Here is a 19241-nt window from a genome sequence, read left to right as displayed (position 1 = left end):
AAGGTAAGGATACAGAATTTATTTTAAAAGGGTGAAAATTACATTTCTTGAGTGTAAGGAAATGATAAGAATCTGTACTGATGATAATTTTTGCTGATCTCTGTGCAAAATCTTTGTGCTTTTCTTCTTGTTTTCTGCATGAAAAAAACATTTCCAAAAGAATTTTTTTAAATTTACATAGGAATTTTGTGTTACTGAAGTATTTTTTTTCTGCTCACAATATTTTTATTGGGTTGCTATGAGTTTTCCGGGCTGTGTGGCCATGTTCCAGAAGCATTCTCTCCTGATGTTTCACCCACATCTATGACAGCCATCCTCAAAGATTGTGAAGTCTGTTGGAAACTAGGCAAGTAAGCTTTACATATCTGGAATAATGTCCAGGATGGGAAAAAGAACTCACCTCCCAACAAAGGATTCCCTCAGGCAGCTAGGTTTTGAATCTGCAAGGCCATTAAATGCTAATCAAGGTGATCAATTGCAACATTCGCTCTTGCCTCAAGCAGGTAAGAGTTCTTTCTCCCAACCTGGACTTTCCACAGATATCTTAAACCCCACTTGCCTAGTTTTCAACAGACCTCACAACCTCTGAGGATGCCTGCCATAGATGTGGGCGAAATGTCAGGAAATAATGCTTCTTGAACATGGCCAGACAGCTCGGAAAACTCACAGGAACCCCGTGATTCCAGACATGAAAGCCTTCAACAGTAACACTTGTAGTGCCCAGAACTGGACACAGTGTGATTCCAGGTGTGGTCTGACGAAGGCGGAATAGACGATTTCCCTGGATCTAGACTCTAGACTCCTACCCCAAATAAATGTGGGAGCCTTTGAGATTTGCAAGATATTATAAAAAGGAAGGAGGTAGTTGATTAAACAAGGAGAGAGGGAAGCCTCGTTTGGATTTTGAATATGGGAAGTTAAGCTGTTAGGATGGATGTGGTTGTGGTTGCAAAAATTCAGCTTCAGCTCATGTCAGAAGAATATTTTTGAATGGATGGGAATTTGGTCATGCTAACATTTGAGTTCTCTGCAACTTTTTTATCTGTCATTGTGGGAGACTCCAAAATTTAAGTGATATCCTAGCTTTTCATGGCATTTACCAAGTAAATATTTCCAATGAGTTAAAGGCACTTTACAGACTCCCTGGTTTTTATTCAGTTTCTTGAGAAAGTGGACTGAAGTCTGTAAGGTTTGATAGTTAAAAAAGAAAAAAACCTAGTTGCTCTTTAAATTGTTTCTTGATTCTGGTACTATTCTAAAGAGTAAATTGAGAACCTCTATTTTTAAAAAATGAAGGATGGATTCGGTCTCCATTGCTCTCATCTTTTTGAAAAGTATCAGCCATTTGTGAACTATTTGGACTTCTAACAATCCTTCTTAGCTCCTTGACTCCCTCTGTCGGTAGCTCTGCATTTTTGAAGGAAAAAGAAGGAAGGAAAGGGAAGGAAAAGAAAAGAAGAAGGGGCAGCACTGTTAAGATGAAGTGAGGTTTTTTCTTTCTTGAACCGAATTCTTTTGAATCCGGAACAGAGGGATAATAAATGCTCAAGTAACATTTATTATTGCGAGATGAAGAACCAGGAGGATAGAAGTAAGGCTTGGAAATATGTTGGAAGGCGGGGAGGGTTATGGACTACAACTCCCAGATTTCTCAGTGTGGTTGTCTTAGGGGATTCTGGGTGTTATAGTCCAAAGAAATAACCCCACTTAACCCCCAACGGTTCCAAACTTTGGATCAACACATAGGGACTGGGGCTGTGATAACACTTGAGTAGGGCCATGGATGTCTTATGGATTTCCGTGAGTGATAGAATCATAAAGTTGGAAAAGAACCCCAAGGGTCATGTAGTCTAGAAACACACAATCAAAACCCTCCCGGCAGATAAGAGTCCCATCCCGAGCAGAGGATGGGACTCCTCTACTCGGCCATAGTGCTCTCGGGAGAAGGTGGAAAGCTGGGTTAATAATAATAATATTATTATAATTTTATTTTTATACCCCGCCACCATCTCCCCGAAGGGACTTGAGGCGGCTTACACGGGGCCAAGCCCAAGCATAACAGACATAATAAAACACTGATGTGTTGATAGTGAAACAAGTCAATAAAAACATATTAATAAAAAAAACAATAAAACATGAATTGGTTAAAAACATCAAAGACACATAAAAATAACTAGGCCATAAAGTGCATATATGAGGAATGAGGACAAGAAAGGCGCCCGAGAATATTAAATAGGTCAGGGACAAAAATGGGATAGCATGGGAACTATTCCAACCAGAGCCGGCCCAAGGTAATTTTCAAGTGTAGGCAAAACAGAATTTTGGTGCCTCCCCCCCAAACCAATCACCGAGAAAGAAAAGGTAGAAGATAGAGGTGAACAGAATGGATAACAGTTTTCCTTTCAAACCAGAAGTTAATTTACAACATTATGTTCATATAGTAACCGTACTGCTGCTGACCTGAAGGTGGGCAGGCAGAAATCAGCGAGATGGTGAGTCAGTTAGCCCTAGCACCTCAGCTGTTCCACGTGGTGGCTGGCCTGTCTTTCGCCACGTGCCCGCGTGGCGCGAGAAAAGCCTTTCTCAAACGCACGAGTCCCATTGCCTTACGTCACTGAGCGAGTGAACCCCTGCGCATGCGCAGAAGAGTCCCATTGGCCATTTTGGGCGATGGGACTCATGCACATGCACAGGGGTTCGCTCACTCATGCGGCATGTAAGGCACCCAAGCCGCCCGTCTGCGCAAGCGATGGAAGCCCTGCGCACAGGAGTCCCATTGGACTTCTGTGTGCAGGGCTTCCATCGCTCACATGGACGGGCGGCTTAGGTGCCTTACGTTACCCCACGAGCGAGCAACCCCCTGCGCATGCGCAGAGGAGTCCCATCGCCCAAAATAGCCGATGGGACTCCTCTGCGCATGCGCAAGGATTCTGAAGGAAAAAAGAATGAGAGATGGTGGCGGGCAATGGCGCCACTGCCGCGGTGCCACGTTTACATGGGGTGCCTCGAGTGCGCCCCCTGTTGGTGTGTGCCACCGGCGGCCACCTACTTCGCCTCGCCGTTGGACCACCTCTGATTCCGACTGAAGTAATAGAATAAAGTGCAACAGATATATACCAACCAAGACAAGCCTTTTAAGGCAAAAATTATTTATCAAAGGCTTGTTGGAAGAGCCACGTTTTTAAGGGTTTCTTAAAGATTAAAAGGGTGGGGGCTCAAAAGGGTTAATGTGTGGTTTGGTCACTTTCACGGGCGTCCTGTGCCCCTTAATCCCAACCAATGTGGAGGTCCAACTGTACATAAATTTATAGTTGAAGGCTTTCATGGCCACAATCACTGGGGTGTTGTGTGGTTTCCGGGCTGTATGGCCATGTTCTAGCACTATTTTCTCCTGATGTCTGCAGGCAAAACGTCAGGAGAAAATGCTGCTAGAACACAACTGTATAGCCCAGAAATCACACAACACCCTACTTTACATAGTGCCAACCGCTGTATTCCTGCTTCCCCCGAAGTATAAGTGACGCAACCACTGAAACGCCTTTTCTCTCCCGGCGCCCTTTGCAGCCCGTCCGCCTGGCCCCCGAGCGCGAGTTCATCAAGTCGCTGATGGCCATTGGGAAGCGCCTGACCACGCTGCCCACCAAAGAGCAGAAGACCCAGCGCCTCATCTCCGAGCTCTCGCTGCTCAACCACAAGCTGCCGGCCCGCGTCTGGCTGCCCACCGCCGGGTTCGACCACCACGTGGTGAGGGTCCCACACACCCAGGCCGTTGTGCTCAATTCCAAGGACAAGGTAAGGGAGAAGGGGACTGGTTCCAGGAAGCGTGTTTAAAAACAAACGTCTTGTCATTTTCTTTTCTGCTTTTATGTTGTTTATATTGATGCTCACAGAGGCAGTTCCTGAACTCTGCTCCTCCAGACGTTAGGGACTTCAGTTCAGCTGCTTTGACTACTGATCAGGGATTCTGGAAGCTGAAGCCCAAAGACCAGAGTTTTGGGAATATAGAAATAAATAAATGAATATATTCATATCAAATAAATAAATACAGCCCACCCGGGTAGAGTGCGGATGAGCTCCCTCTATCAACTCCAGCTCCATGCGGGGACATGAGAGAAGCCTCCCACAAGGATGGTAAAAACATCAAAACATCCGGGCGTCCCCTGGGCAACATCCTTGCAGACTGCCAATTCTCTCACTCCAGAAGCAACTCAAGTTGCTCCTGACATGAAGAAAAAAAAAGCTAGAATATATAGCTGCTTTGAGTCTCCTTGTTGGAGAGAAAAAATAGAGTATAAATAAACAACAATAATAATAATAATAATAATAATAATAATAATACAGTAGAGTCTCACTTATCCAACATTCACTTATCCAACGTTCCGGATTATCCAACTCAGCTTGCCTCCAGCCCTGATTCACAGCTGTTTTTCTAGGCAGCAAGGATTGAACTTTTTATTTATTTCCAGTATTTATATCCCGCCCTTCTCACCCAATTTAATTTTATGGATTTAATTTCCTACTGTAAGTTCATTTTATGCAATCCTCCCTTTATTTGTAGTCAATTTGTTAGTAGCCAATGTTTTTTTTAGTTAATGTTTTCAATCTATTGCGATGTTTTGGTTCTAAATTCATAAATACAATAATTACTACATAACATTACTGTCTTTTGGATTGCTTTTTCTTTCTTTGTCAATTTGTTGTAAACATGATGTTTTTGGTGCTTAATTTGTAAAATTAAGCACCAAAATCATAACGTAATTTAACATTTTATAGGCTTTTCCTTAATCCCTCCTTATTATCCAACATTTTTGCTTATCCAACGTTCTGCTGGCCCGTTTATGTTGGATAAGTGAGACTCTACTGTAATAATCTATATATATAAAAGAGTGATGGCATCACGGCAATTCACAAAACAACAAAAGTACAGGCCCACTAACCTCAAAATTTGACAACACAACCCATCATCCACGCCTCAAGGTTGATACAACAAAAAGAAAAGAAAAATAAAGTCCTAATTAGAGGGAGAGCAATAATTTTTTTTATCCAATTGCTGCCAGTTTAGAGGGCTAATCTCTGCCCACTTGGTTGCCTAGCAACCAAGGGACAGCCAGGTTTCAGTTAGGGGACAGGCAGATTTAGCCCTCACTTAGGCTTCTTCCACAGATTATCTAATTTGCACTGGATTATATGGCAGTGTAGACTCAAGGCCCTTCCACACAGCTATATAACCCATTTAGAATCTTATATTATCTGCTTTGCACTGGATTATATGGACTCCGCACTACCATATAATCCACTTCAGTGTGCATTTTATACAGCTGTGAAGAAGGGGCCTCAGATAATCCAGTTCTGAGCAGATAATATAAGATTAGAAATATACAGTAGAGTCTCACTTATCCAACGTAAACAGGCCGGCAGGATAAGTGAATATGTTGGATAATAAGAAGGGATTCAGGAAAAGCCAATTAAACATCAAATTAGGTAATCGTTATACAAATTAAGCACCAAAACATCATATTATACAACAAATTTGACAGAAAAAGTAGTTCCATGCGCAGTAATGCTATGTAGTAATTACAGTAGAGTCTCACTTATCCAACACTCGCTTATCCAACGTTCTGGATTATCCAACGCATTTTTGTAGTCAATGCTTTCAATATATCGTGATATTTTGGTGCTAAATTCATAAATACAGTAATTACTATATAGCATTACTGTGTACTGAACTACTTTTTCTGACAAATTTGTTGTCTAACATGATGTTTTGGTGCTTAATTTGTAAAATCATAACTTAATTTGATATTTAATAGGGTTATCCTTAATTCCTCATTATCCAACATATTCGCTTATCCAACGTTCTGCCGGCCCGTTTATGTTGGATAAGTGAGACTCTACTGTACTGTATTTACAAATTTACCACTAAAGTATCACAATGAATTTAAAACACTGACTACAAAAACATTGATTATGAAAAGGCAGACTGCGTTGGATAATCCAGAACATTGTATAAGCGAATGTTGGATAAGTGAGATTCTTCTTTAATATGAAATAATTACTGGGATAGAATAATGCAGAACAATATAATCTCTAAAACCAGGACAGTAAATAAACAGGGGAATTCCACACAGGAAACAATCAGGGCCAGCTAACACCTCCCAACAAAGTATTCCCATCATCAAAGTCTGGAAAATCCTCTGTTTTCTCAGGGCCACAGACAATAGAAGCACATAAAATATCGCAAACAACACCACTCTGAAAACAAGGGAATTCCAGACAGGAAACAATCAGGGCCAGCTAACACCTCCCAACAAAAAATTCACTCAGGGAGGAAACAGCCAGGCTTTAAAGCTGCAAGGCCATTACATCCTAATCATTTTTCCTAATTGCAGCATTCATACTTGCCTCCAACAAACAAAAAAAACCAATCTGAAATATTGTATATTCACAACCTTTAGGAAATAATATCCCCTGATGGCGCAGCATGTTAAAGCACTGAGCTGCTGAACTTCTGGACTGAAAGGCCACAGGTTTGAATTGGGGGAGCGGAGAGAGCCCCTACTGTTAGCTCCAGCTTCTGCCAACCCAGAAGTTCGAAAACATGCAAATGTGAGTGCATCAATAGGTACTGCTCCGGCGGGAAGGTAACGCCGCTCCATGTAGTCATCCCACATGACCTTGGAGGTGTCTACGGACAACGCCGGCTCTTCGGCTTAGAAATGGAGATGAGCACCAACCTCCAGAGTAAGACACGACTGGACTTAATGTCTGGGGAAAACCTTTACCCTTGACCTTAACTACCACCAATACCTCAATACTTTATTTCCCATACCACCATACTTCGCCACAGCAACGCGTGGCCGGGCACAGCTAGTAATAATAATAATAATAATAATAATAATAATAATAATAATAATAATAATAATAATAATATTTGGGATGCACCCTTGAATGTATATTTATGTATATTTATATGGATGTTTTAATTGTTATCTATTTTAACTGTAATTGTTTTTATATATTATGTTTTATACTGATTTGTTCAGCGTCTAATGATGCTAATTGTAAGGCTGCCCTGAGTTTCTCCTCGGGGGTGAGAAGGGCCGGATATAAATGCTTGTAATAATAACAACAATAATAATAATCCCAGGTGACAACAGAATTGACTAGAAGCAGCTGGAAAAGCTTGCACAATGTGAGAATTTAAAGATCTAACCGCAAAGACTCTTGCACAAGCCAGTCAAGAGGGTCCCAGTAGTGATCGCCACACTGGGTTCAGTGCCTAAAGACCTTGGCCAGCACTTGAAAACAATCGGCACTGACAAAATTACAACCTGTCAGCTGCAAAAGGCCAACCTACTCGGATCTGCACGCAGTATTCACTAATACATCACATAGTCATGCACACTTGGAAAGTATCCGACATGTGATCCAATACAACAGCCAGCATAGTGATCTTACTATTACCATAGTACAAATCCTGTTGTTTATCAAATAATAACAACAACCACAACAACAACAATAATAATAATAATAAAGGGATCTGCGCACATCATCCGAAAATACATCACACAATCCTAAATGCTTGAGAAGTGTTCGACTTGGGATTTTGTGATACACGTAATCCACAGCTGCAAGGCAATTACATGCTAATCAAGGTGGCTAATTGCAGCATTCATACCTGCCACACCGAGACTATTAATTGCTATTTAGAAAGCGACCAGGCTTGCAAGCAGCAAGGCTATTCAGTGCAAGTCAAGCTGGCCACACAAATTGATTGATTGATTGATACAAAGGAAGTAACCGGGCTTCAAAGCGGCTCTTTGATTGAGGGTGCTACTCCAGCTACTCCAGAAAACAGCCAGGCTTTGAGGCTGCAAGGCTATTCACTGCTATTTCACCTGGCCAACAAATGATTCCCATAAGCCACAGCAACATGTGGCCAGGTACAGCTAGTATATTATATTATTACCATAGCACAATATTATTATATTATATAGTACTATGTTGTTGCCCCCAGCTGATGGCAAGTTGTCCTGCTCACTTCAAAGGATCAGTCTGAACGCAGATCAGAGATGGCTGCTCTCAAATCCAATCTTTATTGAAGAACACATGACTTTGGAAAAGTCAGGAATGACCCAATGTTTACATACAACTATTTTTATAACTTTTGATGCTACGTAACACCACACGTAAATATCATCATCAAGTCCCACCCCCAATATCACATTACTACCATTTTCACACACTAGACCAATTATAATTGTTTATACTTTCGGCCCCAAGTTCCCAGGCATATTCTATCTTCTTCTGCCAGGTGCTCCTGGGATTGTTTATGTTATGACTCCCAGTTACAGGGCTGAATTACCAAAGCCCTGTAACTGGGTTCCATGACATGGTGCCCTCCTTTTCTTCGTCCTCCTCTTCGGTTCTTCTTTCATCACAAGCCTGAAACAAAACAATAATTCTATGTGTCCATTTTGTCCAAAGTACCCATATATTTTTTCAGTAAGCTACGATGGAATACAGGGTGTATTTTCCCTAAACTTTTTGGCAATGCCAACTGGAAAGTCACCTCGTTGATAACACCCTGTATTCTAAATGGTCCAATATATTTAGGGCCCAATTTTTTCGAAGGTAGCCCCAGTTTGATGTTTTGGGTACTTAGCCACACTAAATCTCCTTTCTCCAATTTATCACCTTCCACCCTCTTTTTGTCTGCGAATACTTTATACTTTTTATGTGCTTCTTGTAAGGATGCAGTCACTTGACTCCAGCATTCCATCATTTGCGCTTTCCAATTCCCTGCCTCTGTTCCCTCATTCTCTGTCCATCTCGGCAGCTGGGGCAGAGGCTGTATTTCATACCCGTAAACTACTTCAAAGGGGGTTTTATTTGTTGCTGAATGTATAGTCGAATTAAAAGCTAGTTCTGCAAAAGCCAACCACCGAGACCAGTCATTTTGTCTCATGTTAGAGTACATTCGAAGGAACTGCCCAAGTGTCTGCTGAGTACGTTCTACCGCCCCATTTGTCATGGGGTGAAAAGCAGAACTTAAACTCCTTTCTGCTCCTAGCATTTCCAGGAATTTTTCCCAAAATTTTGCTGTGAATTGTACTCCTCTGTCACTGACCACTCTACTGGGACATCCATGCAGTTTGTAAATGTGGTTTATGTACAATTCAGCTAGTTTCTCGGCTGATGGTAGTTTCGTCAGTGCTATAAAGTGGGCCTGTTTAGAAAACAGGTCCAATACTGTCCAAATATAACGATGTCCTTTGCTAACCGGTAGTTCCCCCACAAAGTCCATAGCTACACATTCCCAAGGTCTGGTAGGTTCTGCTACTGTTTGTAATAATCCCATTGGCTTCCCTCCTCTCGATTTATTTCTGGCACAATCATCACATTGAACAACATAATTTTTTATGTCCTTCCTCATCTCTGGCCACCAGCAATGTTTTGCTATTGCTTTTGTTGTTTTTGTAATTCCTGTATGACCAGCGCTCTGGTTGTTGTGAAAACGATGCAAAATCTTGATCCTTAATGTTGCTGGGATATACAGTTTCTTGTTCACAAACCAAAATCCCCCCTTCTGCTCCCCCTGTTCTGCATTGGATGCGATCCACTGGTCTCCTTCATAAGACTGTTTCAGCTCGTTTCCCCAATTATCTTTTCCGTCGAGTTCAACCATAGCAGTGTTCTCCTTTTGGGTTTGTGCTCTTGTTCTGACAGCTAAACCCCATTGTTTGTCAGAGAATATTGTTCCCTCTTTTGCTGTGGGTATTCCTTCGTGTTGAGGCATGCGTGAAAGAGCATCTGCCAAGACATTCTGCTTCCCCTGAAAAAACTTTAATTGGAAATCGAACCTGCTGAAGTATTGTGCCCATCTAATCTGTTTGGGGGACAATTTTCGAGGGGACTTTAAATACTGGAGGTTCTTATGGTCAGACCAAATTTCAAATGGGATTCCGCTTCCTTCGAGAAAGTGTCGCCAGCATTCTAAGGCTTTTAATATGGCTAGTGCCTCTTTTTCCCATATCGGCCAACATTTTTCAGTTTCGCTGAACTTCCGGGACAAATATCCACAGGGTTTTAAGTTCCCATTTTGATCCTTTTGCAATAGTACTGCCCCATACGCACAGTCTGAGGCATCGCAATGGATTATGAAAGGGCTCCTGATATCGGGGTGTTTTAGAATGGGTCCTTCTGTGAAGCATTCTTTTAGGGTTTCAAATGCCTTTTGGCATTCTGGCGTCCAACTTAGTTTGGCGCCAGGAGCTTTTACTTTTGCTGTCTCTCCTTTCCCTTTTGTTTTTAAAAGTTCAGTAAGGGGTGCAGTTATTTGCGCGAAGCCTTTTATGAAGGATCTATAAAAATTTGCAAACCCCAGAAACGATTGCAATTGCCTCCTTGTTTGAGGCACTCCCCATTCTTTTACATCTGATACTTTAGCTGGATCCATAGCTAACCCTTCTGGAGATATCCGATACCCCAGAAAGTCAATTTGAGTTTTATTAAATTCACATTTGGACAGTTTTGCGTACAGCTTTGCTTCTCTTAGTCTCTGCAAAACTTCCCGGACCAATTTCACGTGCTTTTCCTTATCTTCAGTCACAATCAAGATATCATCAAGAAATATGAATACCCCTCTGTACAACAATGGGTGCAGTATTTCATTTATAAGCTGCATAAAGCACCCGCCTCCATTTTTTAAACCGAAAGGTAAAATTTTATATTCAAAATGGCCGAATGCGCAGGAAAATGCAGTTTTCCAAGTATCTTCCGGTTTGATCCTTAATTTATGATATGCTTCAATTAAATCAAGTTTAGTAAATATGCTCCCTTTTTTCAATACGGTAATTAAATCCTTTACTAAGGGCATAGGGTATTTATTGTCCTTAGTAATTGCATTTAAATTTCGATAATCAATGCACAATCTTAGGGAGTTGTCTTTCTTTCTCCTGAATAACACTGGGGCCCCGAGAGGAGAATTGGATGGCTTAATGAAGCCCCGCGCCAGGTTTTTATCAATGTATTTCCTCAATTCCTCCTTCTCCTGCACAGACATGGGATACACTTTTGGTTTTGGTAAGTTTGCTCCGGGGGTTATTTCAATTTCTACTTCTATATTCCTTTTGGGAGGTAATTTACTTGCCTCTTTCTGATTGAACACATCCACAAAGTCTCTGTATTCAGGTGGCAATAGCAGTGGGTCTATTTCACCTTCTTCATCTCCCTCGTCCTCCTCTTCTGCAATCTTGCTTATCTCCCATTGCGTCTGCTGTTCTTTAAATGCTAGGCTCTTTCCTCTCCAATCTACTTCGGGATTTGCCTGTTCGAGCCATGGTATCCCTAATATTACGTGGTATGTGGCAATAGGGGCTATCACAAAGGATATTCTTCCTTCCCATTTGCCTATTTTACATGGGACCTCCCGTATTTCCTTTGTAGATACTTCCCCAGTAGCCACTGATCCGTCTAGCTGCGAAAACGCAATTGGGGAGTCAAGCGCCATCTGCTGGCATTTCAACGCTCCTGCTAACTCTGGAGTTATAATATTCCTGGAACAACCACAATCCACAAATGCCTTGCAGGTGGCCCGATTCTCTAGCCCCGATAGGCAGATTGGCACTACTATCATGCGTTTGTCCCGACTCACCAATTTTTCTGGAGATTCTGGGGCTTGCACCTCCTCCTCCGCACGCCTCCCGGTTGCTGGCTTGGGCTTTGAGGGTTTTGGCGGCTCCCCCTTCCGTGCCCAGCATTCTGCTGCTCGATGGCCCGTCTTCCCACATACAAAGCATCCCGGTTTAGGTTTGTTGTCGTCTCCTCTGGAGGGAATCCCCGGCCTCCCTCCGGGTCTTTCCTGCTTCCTCGTTTCTCCTCGACCTCTCGCCACCGGTCTTTGCTGGCCGCCGCTGCTCCTGAAGCGCTTTACTTGGGCCAGGGTGGATTCAACGCGCCCCGCTAGTTGAATCCATCCCTGGAGCGTTTCGGGGTCATCTCTGTGCGCTGCCCAGCTGAAAATCTCGGGGCGTAGTCCCTCTTTAAATAATTCCACTTTGGTCACTTCAGACCACTCTGGTACCCTTTCCGCGAGGTGGAGGAATTCTTCTGCGTACTCGGGCACCGTTTTGTCCCTCTGCTTTATTCCTCTAAGCTGGTCTCGAGTTCTCAATTGCTCTAGCCGGTCTCTGAACCGGTTTTCCAGTGCGGCGAGGAAGCGGGGCACTGACCTCAGGCATGGGTCCTGTCTGGCATGTAGTTGCACATACCAGCTGGCCGCTCCTCTCTTTAGTGTGTTGCCGATGGCCCGAACCCTGCTTGCTTCGGAGGGGAATGTGTGTGCATTGTCTTCCATGTATCCCCTGATGCTAATTAGAAAAAAGTTCAGTTCGGCTGATTCCCCTCCGTATTCTAGCTTGAGATCTTCCCTTCTTGGCATCCATTCAGCGGCCCGTTGATGCTGTCTGGGAGGCATGGGGAAGGGTTGCATCGGGTTTCCTTGGATCACGCCGCGCCCCACCCCGGTGGTCATTCTGCGCGGCTCCCGAAATCCTGCCGCCGCTGTCGGCCCTTCCCCCCATCCGCATACTGGCCTCGCTGTAGCCCCCGCATCTCGCCTTTCCCCGTCGTACGGCACATCCTCCTCCTCTTCCTGGATCTCCTGCTCCTCTCCGCCTTCGTCAGCTAATCCACTGGACCCGATCCCTGGCCCCAGTGGTCTTTCTACTCCGACGCCCATTCGGGGGGTTGGGAGCTCTGTTGGGGTTGGCGGCCTCAGAGTTCCCAGAGCTTGCTGGCGCTCCACTTCGCGCGCCATTCTGTCCCGGAACTCCAGCTCTTGCCAATATTCCTCGTCTCCCTCGTCCCTTGCCGCCGCGGGACTCTGCGTTGAAGCTCGCTGTCCCCTCTGGCTCCAATCGCCTCCTTTGCTTGGCTCTCTCTCGGCGCCATATCGGATGTGCTCTTTTTGGAGATTCTCTTCCAATATTGGCACTATTCTCCCCACGGTATCCGACAGCCTGGATAAATGAGTTTCCAGGATGGATAACCGCTGGGCCACAGTCTCCGGCATGCTTCCTCCAGATCCCCAACTGGTTTCTGCCGCCGCCGGAACGCCTCTTCCCCCTCTGGGAATCCTCTGGGTCACGCCGTCCGGCTTGGGGTACCCCGTAGAGGAAGCTATGGCTTGCAATGTCTCTTCTGCCAACGGCAGAGCTCCCAGCGGAGGCCCCTTTGCTCCGTCATGGCTTTGATCTCCTTCCCTGCTCATTATCACTTCACTGCAAATTTGCAGGAGGGTGAGAACTGGATTCCTGACTTAATTGTCCTGCTCACTTCAAAGGATCAGTCTGAACGCAGATCAGAGATGGCTGCTCTCAAATCCAATCTTTATTGAAGAACACATGACTTTGGAAAAGTCAGGAATGACCCAATGTTTACATACAACTATTTTTATAACTTTTGATGCTACGTAACACCACACGTAAATATCATCATCAAGTCCCACCCCCAATATCACATTACTACCATTTTCACACACTAGACCAATTATAATTGTTTATACTTTCGGCCCCAAGTTCCCAGGCATATTCTATCTTCTTCTGCCAGGTGCTCCTGGGATTGTTTATGTTATGACTCCCAGTTACAGGGCTGAATTACCAAAGCCCTGTAACTGGGTTCCATGACAGCAAGTCTTGATAGTGTAAATTAATATAGACATGAATTTTAAAAGCCTGCCTTCAAAAAAATTGAAAGAGATCAAGAGACAGATATCCACTAAGAAAGCCTCGTGAAGATGATGGGATTCAGAGGGCTTGTGGTGAATTTTTTGTGGTGAATGAATTGTGGTGAAGTGTGAATTTTGATCTACAGTCAGGTGTGATTGTGGGTGGGTGTTTGCAGAGGTAAGTATTTAAAGTGGCATGGCTGGAGTGGAGTGGCCAGCTCAGCTCATTCTGAGATGGGTTGCCATGGAAAAGGGGAGGAGCGAACTGCCACTTGGCAAGAGAGGCATTTTAAAATAGGCAGTCTGTGGTCAGAGAGCCGGTTCTACGGTGTTAAGAATCAAGAAGGTTTAGTCTTTTAGCCTTTGTGGTTTAGATAGGTCAAGTTGACTTATTTAGGTTAGTAGTTAAAGGTTTATAAAAAAGAGGAAGAGAAACCCAGTTAAGAGTCTTTATTGTAACAGAAATAACAGAGGGAAAGAATAAACTACTACCTGGAGTAATTAAGAAATAAAGTGAAGTGAAATGAAGTGGAGTGAACTGTTAAAGAAAGAAACACATTTTGAAGTGAATAAGAATAAAATTTGCCTAGTGGAAAGAATAGTCCTCTTAAGAGTTGTTTTATGAGAGGTTATAAAGATAACCACTAAAGGAATGTACCTTTAGAAGATAAGAAACATTGAAACCATTAAGCTTCTATACTTCAATAAACTTATTACAGTTTCTCTTAAATCTAAGTCTCTGTTTCTTATACTCTCGAGACAAGCCGCACTACACATCAAAGTAAGATAAACATCATATTACAGGCTAGTGGCTGTGTTATCGATTTTATAGATTCATTACAAATTGTAGGAGACCCTGACAAATCGTCCCTTCAAGCAGTGGCGTCGTTATACATATCCAGTCCAAGAAGACTTATATGAGGAGGTCCCAAGCCCTTTACGGCTTTAATTGTCATTGTCAGCCTTTTGAATTCAGACCGAACGTGAATTGGCAGCTGTATCTCTTTCTCTTCCTCCTCCTCACCTGAGGCTCCTTACCTAATCTACGTGGAAGTACTTGAATGTGAAAACTTCGATACCACTAATGTTCCGGCCCGGATCCCAGAGAACCGCATCCGAAGCACCCGCTCGGTGGAGAACCTTCCAGAGTGCGGGATCACCCATGAACAGCGGGCCAGCAGCTTCACCACCGTGCCCAACTACGACAATGACGATGAGGCCTGGTCCGTGGATGACATCGGCGAACTGCAAGTGGAGGTAGCCCCCACCTCATCCATTTCATAATAGTAGTAGTAGTAGTAGTAGTAATATTTATTTATTATTTATTTGCTGCATTTATATGCCACCTTTCTCACCCCAAAGGGGACTTAGAGCAGCTTACAAATTAAATTTACATACAATATTATATTATTAGCATAGTACAATACTGGTAATAAATTACTATATTGTACTGTATCAATATATTGTAATATTATTAGTAATATTGCATGTAAAATATAATATATAATTAATATTATATTGTATTATTAGTATTATATCGTATTACAATATAATATTATGAATATTATATGTATATACAATATGTTTTAATTATTATATATTATTGTAAATTATATATTGTATGTGTGTGTGTGTGTGTGTGTGTGTGTATATATATATATAATGCTATGTAACAAATTTTGAAAAATGTTCTCTTCCTGGGTTGCTGTGAGTTTTCCGGGCTGCATGACCATATTCCAGAAGCATTCTCTCCTGACTTTTGCCCACATCTATGCCAGACATCCTCAGAGGTTGTGAGGTCTGTTGGAAACTAGGCAAGTGGGGTTCATATATCTGTGGAATAATGTCCAGGATGGGATAGAACTCTTGTCTGTTTGAGGAAAGTGTGAATGTTGAAATTGGCTACCTTGATTAGCATTGAATGGCCTTGCAGCTTCAAAGCCTGGCTGATTGCTGCCTGGGGAAATCCTTTGGGGGAACTCTAAAACCAGTACCGGAAATAAAGAGCAACACTCAAGAAGCAGGGGAATTCTAGACTTGTCTGTTTGTATATGTGGTATGTCTGATAATGGCATTGAATGTTTGCCATGTATATGTACATTGTAATCCGCCCTGAGTCCCCTTTGGGATGAGAACGGCAGGATATAAATACTGTAAGTAAATAAATAAATAAGAATCAATCAGTGCCAGCTAACACCTCCCAACAAAGGATTCCCCCAGGCAGCTGTCAGGATGTGAAAGCCCAGCACTCATAACAGCTGAACTCTCCACATCCCGTCAGGAGCAGTGGAGGGTGGTAGATAATCTAAATGATAAGGGCCATCTGGCCAGGAGGATGGGATTTATGGCCTGCTCTGGTTTTTCAAGCCTGGGAAAGGACTACATAACAGATACGTGTGAATATGGAAAGGGGGGGGGGGAGGTAGGAGGTGGATATACTCGGGGTTTGGTGGGAGTACATTAGTTCTAGCTTTGTTTTCAACTCGAAAAGAAGGTCTTCAATAAAGCGTTTCCATGTAACTGCCTGTGTGAGCCTGCATTGAGTCCTATAGCTTTCAAGAGCGGACAACAGCAACCAGTCAGGCTTTGAAGCTGCAGGGCCATCAAATGCTAATCAAAGTAGCCATTTGCAACATTCACATTTGCCTCAAGCAGACAAGAGTTCTTTCTCCCACTCTGGACATTATTCCACAGATATATAAACCTACTTGCCTACTAACCTCACAACCTCTGATATGCCTGCAATAGATGTAAGCGAAACGTCAGGAGAGAATGCTTCTGGAACATGGCTAGACAGCCCTGAAGACTCACAGAAACCCAGTGATTCCGGCCATGAAAGCCTTCAACAACATATGATAGAGATTGTTATTGAGCAAATTTGGGGCCTGATGATTTGGGGCTGTTCTTTCACGGGCACTTCCTAAAAGCAGAGGCATTCTTCCATTTCCCCTGAACATCTTTCCCTTTTTTTTTTGTCTCTCCCAGCTCCCCGAAATGCACACCAACAGCTGTGACAACATTTCCCAATTCTCGGTGGACAGCATTACAAGCCAAGAGAGCAAAGAGCCCGTTTTCATCGCTGCAGGAGATATCAGGTAAGCCCACCTAGAAAAAAGATTCTTCCTTCCCCCAGGAGAGGCTGGCTTGGCCGAAGAAGGCTTGGATTTCCCACCATCCCCTGGGATTTCCAGGGGGAAAATATATAGGGAGGGGATGCCTAACTTGTGTGCCCTTCTTTTTTATTATTATTATAGTTTCCCAAAAATTTACAATAACTGCGACAGTTGGGGAGGGAGAAAGAATGTAGTAATAATTTGTGATTATTATTATTATTATTATTATTATTATTATTATTATTATTATTATTATTATTATTATTGTGGTTGTGGTGGTGGTGGTGGTGGTGGTGGTGGGATATAAATAACATTTTATCATTATTATTATTATCTCGCAATTGTGAATAAATAAATTTAAAATGCCACAGGTTCACCCTGTTGATACTGATATAATTGCACTTTCGGCCCAGTATATTTTGGAGCCAACCCAAGATTTTATTATTATATTTTGTATGTGATTTTATGACCTGTTTTATTGTTTTATTGTTGTTGTTGATTCATTTGTTTTATTGCTTTGTTTTTATATTGTTGATGTTCGGGCTTGGCCCCATGTAAGCCGCCCTGAGTCCCTTCGGGGAGATGGGGCGGGGTATAAAAATAAAATTATTATTATTAGTAGGAGGAGGAGGAGAAGGAAGAGCACAGAGAAAAACAAAATGAGAAGAAAAAAACCAAAAAAAAACCAATGGTACCGGTGACTTCCAGTCAATTCCACAGGGATAATAGTTCATTGACATTATTTCAAGTATTTTCTATGCCATCTTCCATGCTGCCCGCTCTTTCTCGATCTGATGTTCATTTTTTCCTAATTTAGCTAACATCTACTCGAAGGTGATATGATGTTTTTCCTGGAGGTTCTTTTTTACCAGTGACCAGTCTGTCTTTTGTTTTTTTTTTGTTTGGTCTTGAAGTAGAAAAGTCATAGAGTCCAAATCCATGTAGTCCCTTAGTTTGATGATCCAGGAATCTTCTGACGAGATTTCTTTGGTGAGTCATCTTTGAGCTACCATGTTTCCCCGAAAATAAGACAGTGTCTTATATTATTTTTTACTCCCAAAGATGTGCTAGGTCTTATTTTCAGAGGATGTCTTATTTTTCCATGAAGAAGAATTCACATTCATTGTTGAACAAAAAATATGAACATTTATCCTATACTGTACAGTAGTTGTCATCACAAACCAACATAACCAAACCAGACAAACTCTGACTCCTGCCAAGAATTTCTTGTTACCACCATTATTTCCATATACAACTGGCATGTACATTTACCAATCCTGCATGCTATGGTGTTTTGTTTGGCGGGCACTGGGCATGCTTCCAAACAAAAGCTTTGCTATGTCTTACTTTCGGGGGAGGCCTTATATTTAGCAATTCAGCAAAACCTCTACTAGGTCTTATTTTTTGGGGATGTCTTATTTTAGGGGAAACAGGGTATAAGAGCTCGCACTGCTGCTGTTATATAGAAAAATAATATATCTTCATTTCTTTCTACCTGAAAATCTATAATGTTTAGCAAGTAATATTCAGGTTTAAAGTCTAATTTCTTTTTAAAGATTTTTTGTGAGTAATCGTGGATCTTTTTCCAGAATCCCTTAATCTCTTTACATTCCCACCATGCATGTAAAAAAGACCCTATTTTATTACTGCGCTTCCAACATTCCTTCTTTTGATTTTTATAATACTTTGATAGCTTCTGGGGGGTTAGGTACCATCAGAAGAACATTTTATACCAGTTCTCCCTTAATTTTAGTGAGCTAGAATATTTTAATTTGATCTTCCACAGTCTTTCCCAATCTTTGAAAATAATTGGGTGGCCCAAGTCTTGTGCCCACTTTATCATAATATCTTTTACCCCTTCAGATTCAGTACTCTACTCAAGTAATTTTTGGTATAAAATCTTTATTTTCCCTAGTCATGATTATGTCCCAAATAGTTTCTTGTCCCATAAAATCAAATTTCTTATCTTTTGCATAGCTCTCCACTATCTGCCTATATTGTGTGCCCTTCTTGATGTATAAGTTCTGTTGTCTGCACCACACTCTGATGTTGCTTGGTGATACATATCCTGGTTTTCTTCTCTGAACCGTTGGAGAGTATTCTGATGGGTCGCATGATTTTAGTACGATTTTTGTTCCTAGGTTATAAATGTCATTTCCTAATTGGTTCTGTCATAAAAACGTGGAAAAATGTGTCGTCAAAGGTTTTCATGACCAGATTCACTGAGTTGCTGTGAGTTTTCTGGGCTGTATGTCCATGTTCCGGAAGCATTCTCTCCTGACATTTCGCCCACATCTATGGCAGGCATCCTCAGAGGTTGTGAAGACTGTTGGATTTTTATTTATTTATTTATTTACTACATTTCTATGCCGCCCTTCTCACCCCAAAGGGGACTCAGA

General features: G+C 42.3%; 2 protein-coding genes across 8 annotated transcripts in view; one reads left to right on the top strand and one right to left on the bottom strand.

Moving 5' to 3' along the window:
- Positions 1 to 19241, top strand: part of pi4kb (phosphatidylinositol 4-kinase beta) — an 82734-nt gene that overhangs the window by 43485 nt on the left and 20008 nt on the right. For all 7 annotated transcript variants that reach the window (XM_062965157.1, XM_062965160.1, XM_062965159.1 and 4 more), the window contains 3 exons: positions 3565 to 3792; positions 14759 to 14986; positions 16715 to 16824. In XM_062965157.1, coding sequence (XP_062821227.1) covers positions 3565 to 3792; positions 14759 to 14986; positions 16715 to 16824 — 566 coding nt within the window. The remainder of the gene's footprint in view (positions 1 to 3564; positions 3793 to 14758; positions 14987 to 16714; positions 16825 to 19241) is intronic.
- LOC134294350 (uncharacterized) lies at positions 8076 to 13713 on the bottom strand. The gene is made up of 2 exons (XM_062965165.1): positions 11657 to 13713; positions 8076 to 8445 (listed from the first exon to the last, which is right to left on the bottom strand). The coding sequence occupies exons 1-2, from the start codon at positions 13271 to 13273 to the stop codon at positions 8362 to 8364; spliced, it is 1701 nt and encodes a 566-aa protein (XP_062821235.1). The 5' UTR covers positions 13274 to 13713; the 3' UTR covers positions 8076 to 8361.

Source organism: Anolis carolinensis, unplaced genomic scaffold (assembly GCF_035594765.1).
Source record: "Anolis carolinensis isolate JA03-04 unplaced genomic scaffold, rAnoCar3.1.pri scaffold_14, whole genome shotgun sequence".
Classification (NCBI taxonomy): Eukaryota; Metazoa; Chordata; class Lepidosauria; order Squamata; family Dactyloidae; genus Anolis; species Anolis carolinensis.
This window is presented reverse-complemented; position numbering and strand designations above follow the sequence as displayed.

What these genes read in the sequence shown, in the direction of transcription:
- LOC134294350 (XM_062965165.1), bottom strand. Translation starts at nt 13,273, where the DNA reads ATGAGCAGGGAAGGAGATCAAAGCCATGACGGAGCAAAGGGGCCTCCG. An exon ending in CAGAATCTCCAGAAAAATTG is followed by an intron (nt 8,446 to 11,656) that starts GTGAGTCGGGAC and finishes GTTTTGTTTCAG; the next exon opens with GCTTGTGATGAAAGAAGAAC.